The 12,600-nt window shown below is 47.0% G+C and overlaps 1 protein-coding gene across 11 annotated transcripts in view; it reads right to left on the bottom strand.

The window, feature by feature from the left end:
* The window catches only part of kcnc2 (potassium voltage-gated channel, Shaw-related subfamily, member 2), a 30,426-nt gene that overhangs the window by 14,845 nt on the left and 2,981 nt on the right, over positions 1-12,600 (bottom strand). For all 11 annotated transcript variants that reach the window (XR_015099216.1, XM_086103122.1, XM_086103121.1 and 8 more), the window contains one exon: positions 11,325-12,030. Coding sequence is in view for 10 of the 11 variants with exons in the window: in XM_086103122.1 (XP_085959248.1) it covers positions 11,325-11,882 (558 nt within the window). In the remaining variant the exon portion in view is untranslated. The remainder of the gene's footprint in view (positions 1-11,324; positions 12,031-12,600) is intronic.

Here is a 12,600-nt window from a genome sequence, read left to right as displayed (position 1 = left end):
GATTACAGACATGGTGAAAGAGGAGAGCGAGACGTGCGAGTGACGATAATGAACGCTGCCGCTCATTGTGGCTCGCTCAGATTCAGACCGTCCGCCGTCCGACGATTCCGCTTTAAATAATACAGCTAAAATGGAAAAGCTCTCATCGCCCGCGTCCATTAAGCCAAATCGCACTCTGCTCTGGAAGAAAAATCTCTTTAATGATTCATGAAGCGGCTCCCATTTACTATCAAACAGACTCGGCAGAATGGCAGCGCGATCCAGCCAGTGAAAAGTTGAGCTTTTTTTTTTTTTTTTAACGTTCAGCTATTTAAAAAATATGAACTACCGTCGTCCTTTGAGGGCAGGTATCAGCAATTATCTCCCCCGTAGAATACACCGTTTAAGTTTCCTGGGGCCCGTCTCATTTTTGTCACTCGTCGCAGAGGATAAAGACTATATGCCTGTGAGGATTGCTTTATCTGTCTTCATGCCAATGGCTCTTGTGTCTTAAAAAATAAAAAATCAAGTCTCGCACTAATGTATCCAGTCAGCATTTTTTTTGCTAATGTTTCCAAATTCAGAATGTTGAATCCAACATTCTGAATTTGGAAAAATTCAGCTAACAGCATACACTGGAGCACCCCCGCTCGCCCTCCTACCCCTCCAGTGGATATTTATCAACACCAGGCATTATGGCTGAACTTATCTGACGTTCCGCATCGAGTTTAAAGCCAATTACCCTGCAGGAAGCAAGCAGAGCCGTGGCTAAACCGAACCCGGCTCAGAAACGGGGAGCACACAAAACGGAGCCCCTATAGCAGCGATTATTACAGAAACCACCACGGCAACATGAACTCGGCTCCGAGACGAGAAGTAAAACTAAATATAACTCCCCGCGCACCCTGTGGCCAAGTAAACAAGAACATTACTTTACTTTGAGCTAATATCGAAGTTTTTTTGAAAAAAATGAACGGCAATGAGAAAAACATTTTTGTTTTCCATCCCCCATCCCCAAAAGGTGACAAAGATATAAGTAACGCGACAACGGATAGAGTGACGAAGCAGTGCTGCAGATTGATGTGCACATGAAATTATATCGTCGTAGGGGTGGGGTCGGGGGGGGGGGGGGTATTGAATTCTACGATAACGCGACAACGGATAGAGTGACGAAGCAGTGCTGCAGATTGATGTGCACATGAAATTATATCGCCGTAAGGGGAGGGGTCAGGGGGGGGTATTGAATTCTACGATAGGATAAAGGCAGAGAGCAGTCAGCTTTTATTTTATTTTGATTTTTTGGGGGGTTTTGGCTTCTCTCGCCATTGTGTCCGGGTGTCACCTTCTGCCATGAACGCATGCCAAGGAAAACAGACACTAATCTCTCCCGAGACTCCGCTTCGGGTTTGTGATTTCCAAATGCCGCCCCCCCCCGTCTCAAGGTCACTGCCATCCGCGGGCAGACGGACAAAAGGGAGGCTGACGGAGCGGGAGAGGTTGACTCGGGAAAGTGCGTCAAACTCATTTTCATTAGTTGCTACTCAAGAGTCCGGACGGTGAAGATCGTCAATGCCTGAAGACCTCATCGTGTTTCGCATCCGCAATTTCGATTTCATTATCGAAACCTGAAACGGTTTCATGCCTTACCCCGGTGGAAGTAGGGCCCGGTTCCCCTAAATCGGGCCGTCACAAGCCAGGGCCCTCCGGTAACACCGGATGACGCGGTGCCCCCAAAGTAGCGCAATTAACTCGAGGCGGAAGTGAGGGAAAGGGAGATTTCTCGATTTATATGCAAAACTCCCCGCTGTGAGTCATAGCCAAACAAAACAGTCTCTCCGAGAGATTTGCCGTTTAATGTCGGCGTGTGGCCGTGCAAAGGGAAGCGGATCATGAAGGTTTCAAAAGAAGTCTTTGCCTTCAAAAAGGAAACCGAAGAATACGCTCTGCCGGAAAGATCAATGCCAGATCGTTCAAACGGGTCCTCGCTGGATTTGGTCCCCGATTTTTGGAGCCCGAAATGCCTGAATTTGTGGTAGCGTCGGACAACGATGGCGCTCTAATGCTGCCGGAAAGTCTTTATGTGTTAAATTGAAACAGAAAGAACAGATGAGAACGAAAGTAATAAATTGACTCAGTTTAAGCATTCTGACCCCCCCCCCCCACCCACCTCCACATGTATAACCCTGAAAGAGCCGTCCAAGAATATCCTTCTGATGGGGAAAAAAGCCAAAAAATGTGAATGTAGGCCAAGTCAGTGAGGCACAGTATACGGGGGAAAGCCAAGAGACTTGGCCAGATTTGAGCTCATCCCTAGTGAGTCTGGGTTTTTCATCCCCGCACCCCCCAAACCCGTTTCTGATTGATCGCCTCGTCTGGCTCAACAGGTGCCTGCTCCCGTTGCTCTCACGCTACCCGTATTACGAAAATACGAGCTGGATAGAAGAGAGCTTGTTCTTATGCCCTTTTTTGGGTTGGATTGGAAGCAGGATTCTGTCAGAAAACTTCTCCGAAGTCGGGGACAAATTTCACGATCAGAGGAACTTGGGGAAAAACCGCGGATTTCGAGTTCCGATTGAACGTTTGGCAAATATATTTCAATCCGGAAAAAAAAAAACGTTTTCGGATTAGTGCCTACGTAATAGGACGTGAAAGCCGCACCGCCGAAATGTCTGAGTGCAAACATGCTCCATAGCAAAATGTAATCCATTAGCGTCCCCGCGAAGTAATTATTAACACACAGACGGGAGACATCCCGGATGGCTCGGGCTCAGACAAATGTATCTGCCTCGGCGCACTTGCATATATTATTCCGACATTACGAAGCAACGGGTGTCTCTTCCGCATAAAAATTGACGGGTAATCATCTTTGCTCTGTGACTTTGTCCGTCTTTGTGACAGCTCCAAACTTCTCCTGAAATCCCCGTCCGGAGACATCGATCAATAATAGATGAGCGATCGGGTCGAATGACTCTTTTGTTCTACCCGCTTAATCCACTGCTGGTGAAACTCGAAAACTTGAAATGCCTTTTAAAGGCAATGAATGGAATTCAGCGTTTTCCGCGCCTGTTATTTTGGTCGTCCCCAGAAAGCATGTTTCAGTTTCTTCAATGAGTGTGCAGTAGGATTTAGATCAAGGGAATCAAAATGTCATCTCGTATTAGTCCAACATTTTGGTCTTTGCCATTTTGGGGGAGTTTTGGGTCTTGGCAATTTCATTGTACCCTGCACGACCACAATTTGTTTTGTCCTTCTCTTCAATTTGTCATCGATTTTCCTTACCCCAGTCTAGGGGCACCAACAACTTTGTCCTCTTATGTGTGCCTGTTTGACTCGCGGCTAAATCTTGCCAAACGGGGGATTTACCGAGCGTGAATGAAATAGAAAGACACGCTTCGTGAATTTACAAGTGTCTGACAGCGCCAGGAATGATATCAGGGTGATGAAAGAAGTGTTATTTCCTAGTAGCACGTGGAGGGAGGAATAAAAAAAAAAAAAAACATACAGCATCTCAGTTGTGAACACTGTTGTGTACCTCAGAAGCCCTTTCTCTGAAAACTCATCCTTCCAGGGCTCCAGTAAACGTGGGAACAAGGATTTTTTAGCTTCCAGGCATCGAGGTATTGATTCGAGGAAGGTCTTTATTTTCCAGTGCGCGATTCTACTTGGCTTAGCTTGACTCGGCTTGGTTTTCCCTACATGAAAATAGTCTGACAAGAAACGGTAAAAAGCATGTTGCTGTTGGTGAGGATACCAATTTCACAGAAGAGCGGAGCAAGAAAATGCAACATTATTGCGGTGACATAGACAGTTCTAGGGACTGTTCCAAACTACCCCTGGAACACTGCACAGTCTCAGAAAACACATTTACGGCATGTACAAGTTCACCTTTTCAAGACTCCAGTCCAACACTGGTTTACATTCGCTATCCGGATTCAGAATTCTTGGAATTCCTGACGGAACAGCAACTAGAAATAGTTTGTGGTACTCGCTGGTGCTGGTAAAAATGAGACATGGTATCTAGTCGAGCAGGGGTGTCAAACTCATTTTTAGTTACCGTTTCCCTTGGAGGGCCGTGATAACTGAAACTATATAAAGAAATCAAGAATAACGTCTTATTATTTTGATTAATATTTATTTAATTGATATTCATTCTTTTGTTTCAGTAACTGTAATGAGGGGTTTGGTAACAAGAAAATGCTTACAACATAGACATGGAAGTCGTCATCTTTGATTTGCTTTCGCGGGCCACTTAAAATGATGTGGCGGGTCACATCTGGCCCCCGGGCCTTGAGTTTGACACCTGTGTTTCATTTAATCATCTCAAAGGTTACACATGAGCTTGACGCAGCTCGGAAATTCTAACCAGTAAGGCAGCGCAGGACTACTTTGGTTGTGAAAAGGAACAAAGGCCAGATGTCAGGATGCCCCCGGGTACTAATTGCCTGTATTCTAAGACGGGCCAATATAACGCAACCTTTTCCCAGGGTCGAATCGCTCTCCACCTCGTTCGGGTGCCTTCCATTCTCGACACGACAGTTTTACAAGTCCTTCTTGTCACTGCCGCCTGTATTCTCCGTCATTAAACATGTACGGCTACAGGCGAGGCGGAAACGAGCGTCGCCATAAAGTCAGTTGCGAAATTAACAAAAGCGGGCTCGTTTGTTACGCCGAGTCTCCCCGCAGAACTTCCACCATCGGTGCCGTTTTGGATTTGAGCAAGCTGTTTGCTTCGCTTTTTGAAAAATGACGGCCCCGGGACCAAAAACTGGATAAGTGGGTCCTCTTTCCTTGCTGAGAAATGTGACTCATCCCACTCCTTTTCCCGCTGCACTACTTTACACCAACGGTGAAAAATAGACCTATCAAAAATATCATTTTATCAAACAGCCACCGCAAAAGAAACTGTTTTTGTTTGGGTGAAGCGGGGGGGCCGGAGGGGGGGGGGGGGGCGCACGCACAGAGGCACCAATCATGTTGACAGAGTAAAGCCAGAAATAGCAGGACAGTTGCGACTTAGAAACCGGCGCACAAGTCACAGAAGAACTGATGAAAAGGCGCTGATTCAAGTCTTTTATATTCACCATTTCAGGCGACCGATTGAAACCGTTCATCATCCTTTGTGAACTAGGACGGTGTCGAAATCGAGCTAGCTTACATTCTCAAACACGCAAAAACTGATAACAGCTGTACGCAAAGTCAGAGACGCAACCGATGGCGTTGACTTGCGGAAAATGTCAAAGCAACATGCCGATACCGTTTCAGATGTTAATTGAACGGGACAAACGAGCCAAAGACAAAATGAAAACACTCGCAAGGAGCATGAAGACGATTGTAAACGATCGTCAAATCGGAAGAAGCGGGACCGCAGCTCATTTCCGCGTTCATTTTAAAGTACAAAGGCTTAAGACGCAAACCGTCGGCTTCGCCGATGGTCTCTTAACGTTCACTCGGGTAACCTAATTTATCACAACCGATAAACGACTTCATCAATCACCGAGAGGACGAAGGAACATTAGCGGCGGTGAAACGACCCCGCGGCGAATAATACAATGGCTCGTAATAACATTTCCACGGGGCGCTGAGCAGGACAGAGACACTTTTTTTTTTTGCAGCGGCTGAAACGCGTACGGGATATTTTGTCCACGTCATCCCGGGGCGATCAATGTTGGACTGCGCGGCCGCCACGGGAAGTGCATTAGCATCGCGGTGTGACGGCGGGAGTGGGGGGCAAAAAAAGCTGCCCAGATGGCGTTGAGGCAGGGCAGCGCCAGTGTTACCAACCTCCTGCCGTCTGGCAGCCCGAGATCAAAAGCGGGGGCCGAGACAATTCCCAACGGACAACAAAATCAAACGCGACAGACGGGGAAGATGACAAAGGGCCAAAAACGCAGAGTCACTGCGCGTCCTGAGGTATCACTTTCACCCGGATACGGAACCAAGACCGATTTGCAGGTCAACAATTTGACTTTGGGAGCGGTCCGCTTTGTGCTGGCTTTAGCTAAAAATCCATCCCGCTATCCCGCAGTTTCAGCCACAGGCCTTCTCGCATGTCACTGTGACTCAAGGATATTTCGATGCATGCTGTCTTGCGTCTCTGATGTCATAGTTTTTGCGTGATTTGAACATTTTGGAGTTTGGACCCAGTGGCGGAGACATTTAACGTATGCGCCCTTTCACTATTTTGTAGGCCTACTTTGGACACTTGTTAGAAAGTGAGCCGAGTCAGGAATGAGCATCATCCTCTGCCTGGGAGTCTGATGAGCAGGTCCCGAGGGTCCTCCGGGTCTGCGCAGGCCTGAATCCAGTCGAGAATGACTAATCGGATTGTTTCTGCTGGGTTGCTATCACTGAACCGTAAAAGCAACTTCGGAGGGACGAAATCTGCTGCGCCACGATACAAGCTCGGGGGGTCACTCGGCTTTCACGTGAAGTCAACAGAACGAAACGTGAATCTTTTTTTTTAAATTGTATTCCCACTGTTCCAATGTTCCAAGCCATGGCCTGAATTGAGACAAAGCAAAACAATATTGTGTCTTAGCAAACTAGCGTTGGTGCAAGACATATATTCTTTATCCTCTGCGGAAAAAAAAAAGACTCAACGAAGTCACTTAGTTGCGAAACTCTTTTGTCTGTCTTTTGAATTCAGTTCTCAAGAGGAAAGTGTTTTGGGAAAAAAATTAGAAAGTTTCTCCACTCCCATTCTAAAATTTGAGCGATTGAGAACCATAGTGGGCTAACTCCAATTTTGGGGGAAGAGGGGCGGGGTTGTGGCTGTAATTACAATCTGGTGGATTTATATTTGGTCTGCTAAGAATATTTAATCACTTTCAAAAAATGTTTCATGCAATTGTGGTCTAAGCCCAATTTGTCGTTTATTCACGTCAGGACATTCAAAAAGTCCACCTAAATGGACGTTGTCCCACGAACATGATCATGGATGCCAAATGTGGCACATGACTTGTGGTGGCAAATAATTTAAAAGTCCCTTTACAAGCGAGTGAGCAAGTTTTGCGTTTGAGAGGCTGGAAGAGAGAAAACGAGGAGGACAGACAGACAAGAACGGGGAGTGCAAAGCCCGATGGGACGCCGTATATAGCCGGCGACTGCGAGGGAACGACTCCATTCATGCATACGGAGCGAGTCGTCTTTATTAACTATCCAACAGTCTCTTGTCTCTCGCTTTCTGCGTGCAAAACATATTTCAGCCGTTTCATCTTTGAAAACCTCTAAGTATTTGTGGTTTCCGCACTTAAACCTAGACGGGACAAAAAAACTGAGTTAGCCCACTGTTGGTATTAGTGACTCTGTTGAAAAACAATCCTTTGGAGTTTCTTTTTTGGAAGCTGATTAACCCTTTCATGCACCCTGAAACCTGATAACATGATAAACTGTCCACTGTATGATGCCTCCCCCCCCCCCCCCCCCACGCCCCATACATTGACTCTGCTGTCACGCATATGAACGGGCGAGGAAGCAAACATGACATTATCACCAACAATGACTCATACCGCGAGGCTAGCGTCAGTGTGTTGATTCCTTACACAGGCTTGCCCACTGCTCCATTACACCGGGCTGTCACCGTTAACATCGCCGACACGACACCGTGATTGGCGGGGCGGATTAACGTGACGGACAGCGGCTCCAAACATGCCCAACGGCGTGCCATCACCGCCCACGCTTGGACAGCAGCTTGCCCTGCCCTTCCTAGCCGTCAGGCCTCGCCGTCTGTTTCCGCCCCAGAAACTACGTAATGGGACCGGACAGGGTTTTCCGAATGAAGTAGGACCTTCAAACAACTGTGGTTCTGCTCAGACAAAGATTCGCCAGAGATTTGCGAACGTCGCCGGTATGCTAGTTACTGTTATCGACGATCTTCAGGTGGCGATGGCTTTTTGTTTTGAACAATTTAACCACTCCAATAGAATCACCTATGTAGGATGGGGTCATAATTGTGTGCATGCTAGATGTATGGTGTCTGATTTTTGAGCCTCTGGGTTTTAAAGGTTTTGCTGATCCCTGCGCTCTGCAGTTGTGTGTGTGTGTGTGTGGGGGGGGTGGGTTAAATACAATTGTACACGCTTGTATGCTCATTTTAATATGTCAAAAAAATGAAAAGCTGGATGCAAGAGCGTATCACTCACTTATTTTTATGATTCCCAGCACGTTATCGATCCTGCCATCGGTGAAGGGCTTTTTGCGCTCGGTCAGGATGTGCGCCACTTTAACTGATGCTTCCGTTGATGCCTCGCTCTTGTTTGTCGGTTTCATAAACAGAGACCTTTTTTTTTTGGGTCAGCTGTTTGACCTTCTCTTCCGCGAAGTCGTCACTGTGGAAATGCCCCCGTTCCACACATCAGACATACACTTGTCGCTCATGTTTGCGAAGCAACAAGTACAAATACTTCAGATCAGTTTAAGCCTAGTTTAGTTCACTTTAGTTCAGTTCAGCCAAGAACCCCCGTATCTCCAATTTCGCGTCTTGCTAGGTCCTCATTAATCCTGCTTGAACAGCTGAACTTGATTCAGAGTTCACCTGAAGCACTTTAATTCAATGTCATGTGCTGACCCCAATTTAATCGGAATTTCAATGGGACTGATTCATTCTGAGTGCAGCCACATCACCGTGTAGAAGAGGGTGTGCACACTTGTGCAACCGCATGATCTTGGGTTCCCCCCAAGTTGTACAAGTTATCAGACGCATTCCTGGGGCGGGGGGGGGGGGGGGGAATTCTATATCCTGAAAACCTGGCATGTAAACTGGGGTGTGTAGACTTTTTCTTTTAAGTCTTTAGCTGACAGTTTAATCTCGGGTACTTGGATGGCAACGATGCAAAGAGGGCATACTATCTCGCGCTGTCGGTGTCAACGCAGCGCGCGCGTGTAGTATGCTCCGACGCGCTTCGTTTTCAGCGCATCAGCGCCCTGGAAACAAACAAGCTGGCACGCTAAGGGGTAACGGAGCAATAAGGCGGTCCACGGTCGAGCAGGTTTCTGAAATCAATCCGTTTCACAGAGCAGACGGATCTCAATGAAAACAGGCGGCGGTGATGAGCGCCGGCGTTGCCGTGACGACCGGGAGGCGGGCCCCGGCTTTGGTTTTCTTCACGCGTGCGGCAGGCGGCACCCAGACGGGGTTGGATTTTTAACCTCTTAAGTGGCAGAAAGCAAGCGTTGGTCTCAGATGAGATCATAGACGGACGAGGATGGGAAGCGGACGTGGGGGGGGGGGGGGGGTGCGCGTGGGTGAGGCATGTGAGCCGAAAGAGAAGGGCTACAGTACAGGCAGCAAAACATCCGCCTCAACACAGATATGGAAAATGATATCAGTGGCTCTTGTTATTTGGCTTTCCGTAGTTTGTTACTTACAGTCACGCATGTTTTTTCCCCAAATGGAGGAAAAAAAACTCCATAAGCTTATATTTTTTTTATTAGCATATTTTTTGCGCTATAAGGTGCTTCGGAGCATAAGGCATGCCTTCAATGAATGGCCTATTTTAAAACTATTTTCATAAATAGGGCACACCGCATTATAAGCCGCATAGAATGGAAGCCACAATCACGGCTGCAGTGGCGTTATGCATCCACTAGAGGGTGCTGCGCTAAAGGGAATACAATACAATGCAATACAGCTTTATTTATATTGCGCTTTCACAATCACTGCAGCTGTAACAAAGCATTTTCCAGAATATTTACAATACTACTACTAATAATAAATACTAATAAGAAATCTGAATATTGATAGAAGGCATATCGGACGTTTGAGAAAATGGAATGCTTTTAGGTGCGCCTGGTAGTCCGGAAAATATGGTCATGTGGAAAATTTATGAGAATAAAGCTCACGAGGCATAAAGAAATAAAATTACAAAGGCAAAGTCATATCGGAGGCTTATTTCATTTTAATGTTCATTCTCTCATGAATTTTGACTTTATTCTCTTCATCGACAATATTGTCATTTTGCGCTGGAAATATTACGACGTTACTGTCGTGGACTAAAACTCCAACTTTGTTCTCTGGATGCCACGTGTGTGATCCTTTTTGACAGGCGGGTACGTTTCGACAGATTCGCAGGCCTGTTTGGGTCGCGCAAGTTCGAACGCGCTGGCTGCAGATCGGAGAGGCGGCGCGCGAGAGGGAAGAGAGAGCAGGACGGGCTACAACAATAGAAACAGCGCGGGGGAGCCCACGAGAAGATGACTGCTGGCGCGAGCGCCTGTGAGCAAGTTCATTAAAGGGACAGACTTGTACTTTTGGGCTTCGGCCTTGCCTGGAGACACAAACGCATCGAGCATTTTTTTTTTATGCTCATTGGAACAAAGCAAATATCAACTATAAAAACTGGAAGAAAAAAATAAATCAATACGTGCGCACAAATGCAGAGTTATAAAGGTAAGTTAATTAGTGAGCCGAAAGAGGAAGTTGAGGCCAACTGCAAGCAGCTCCGATTTCATCGGTATCTTAGCAACATCTCATATGTAGGCAGCGGAGGCTTGTCACCCATTGTCCTGGTTTGTGTCAATATTAGGTGGACTGCAAATGGTTAGCGCGATCATTAGCACTTGCGCAATCGAATCAGATCCAGTGACAAGAAAAAAAAAAAAAAAAGATCAAGGACGCATTTTATATTCTGATCAATGGCGATTTCTGGCATGTGCATTCGGTGAGGCCGCACGGGGTCTGCGTCAAGGAGGCTAACTCATGAAAGAACTAAAAAGTGATGGGAAAAAAATATCGTTCACGAAATCAAATTTTAAAAAAAACGTTTTTCGAAAATGAAAAGTGAAACGACATCTTCCGTTTACAGAACGAACAAAAATGATCGCTATCCTTAGAGTCCTCCAGTCATTTGAAAAAAACTAAAACTAATACTAAAACAGGACCTAAAAAAGCACTTTTTAACGAACTGAATTTAAAAAAAATTATTTCAATTAAAATAAAATAGATTTTTAAATCACCCACGATTATCCGCATATGAATGTTTATCAGCATTTTGGCACACATTTTTAGGGTCTAATTATTTTTGTCGATCTGCAATCGGCTCCAAAATCCTGATTGTGTCAATCTCAACAATAACTAGAAAAAGTATGATTTGATGACACGACTTGAGCAAAAATGCAGTTCCGATTCTAAACATCATCGTTACCGTATGATAACGTTTGATTGTTTGAACATTCTAAAAACGCAAAACCTGACCGTCGCTGCTTATGTTTTCAGGAATAAAATTATTGTGTGTTTGGTGAACACTTATGCCTACTATGCTACTGGATAAAAATGGTGGAATGAGTAGAGGTCCTTTTTTTCGGGGGGGCTTGGTGCAAAAAGTTTGAGAAACACTGGCGTTCCTTACCCTGGCCGCCCTGGACGAGTAAGGGTCCTCGAATAGATTCCAGACGACCGGTTGCCACTTCCTCCACAGGCTGCCGCTCCCTTCGGGGGCCACGTCCTCGATGCCGAGCCTCTTGGCCACGTCGTCGTCCTCCTGCTCGCCGGTGTCCACGTTGAGCTCGAAAACGTCCAGCGCCTCCTCGGCGTCGCGGTGCTGCCGGTACGTCATCCAGCAGCACGGCTCCACGTCCGTCTCGTCGATACCCCAAAACGAGAGCTCCTCCTCGAAAAGCGGTCCGCAAACATCCGCCGGGCAGTGGAGTTTACCGGTGCGGTAGTAGTTGAGCACGTAAGCGAAGACGCCCGGGTGACGGTCGAAGAAGTACTCGTTGGTCCGCGCGTTGTACTCGATGAAGCCGGGAACTTGTTGCAGCTGATCCAGTACCGAGCCGATATCCGAGTCGGAGGCGAGCAGGGCCAAGCGCGTCCCCGGCAGCGTTTTCAGGGTGCTCTTGTACGTCTCGTGCCTGGTGCCCCCGACGTTGAGGATTATCCTCTCGTTGTCGTCGAACTTACCCATCGCTCGGGATCAGACATGACTCGATGGGAGAAGCGGGGTGGAAGTTGAAAGCGCACGCGCCCTCCGCGGTCCTGATGCTGCTCAGTCACAAAGCGCCGTCGGGGTGGTTTTTTATCGCCGGTCTCACCCGTTGGACGACCTGGTGGGTCTGGAGGGAGGGGAAAAAAAACGCAAGGGTGCCCATTGTTGTGGTGGCACCGACTGAGTCAAGACGACCGTGGCGTTTACGTGCATCTCCTCCACCGCCGCCCCCCCCCCTGTCCTCATCCAAGACGCAGAGACGCGCGTCAGCGTCACGCCCCCCCCCTCCCTCCACCAATCCCCCCCAAAAAAATTAAACGCATATCTAAATATGTCACGCAGGCAGTTTTCGATTTCTATCCTTGTAAAAGATGAATCATCCATCAGCGCTTTTTGCTTTGGAGCGATCGACAGCAACAAAAACAAAACTTTGCGTCATTCTGGAATTGAAGGACAATTTGTACAAACATTTTTTTTTTGGGGATAATTTATGTAATTCAGACTCGATACAATTCACAGCGTCATTCAATATGCGCTTGTAGACCTCTTACCGTTCCACAAGGGGGCGACAATTCCCCGCCAATTATTGACGCGTCACCGCAGGCGTGTCTAGCCCCTTTTTGGGGCTGCAAAATGACCCTTTAAATGAATCCAACCATTAAATACGAGGTTTTACATTTTATTTCCTGTTTTTGTT

This window comes from Hippocampus guttulatus, chromosome 22, assembly GCF_054856545.1.
Source record: "Hippocampus guttulatus isolate MCC_2025c chromosome 22, RoL_Hgut_1.0, whole genome shotgun sequence".
Taxonomy (NCBI): Eukaryota; Metazoa; Chordata; class Actinopteri; order Syngnathiformes; family Syngnathidae; genus Hippocampus; species Hippocampus guttulatus.
This window is presented reverse-complemented; position numbering and strand designations above follow the sequence as displayed.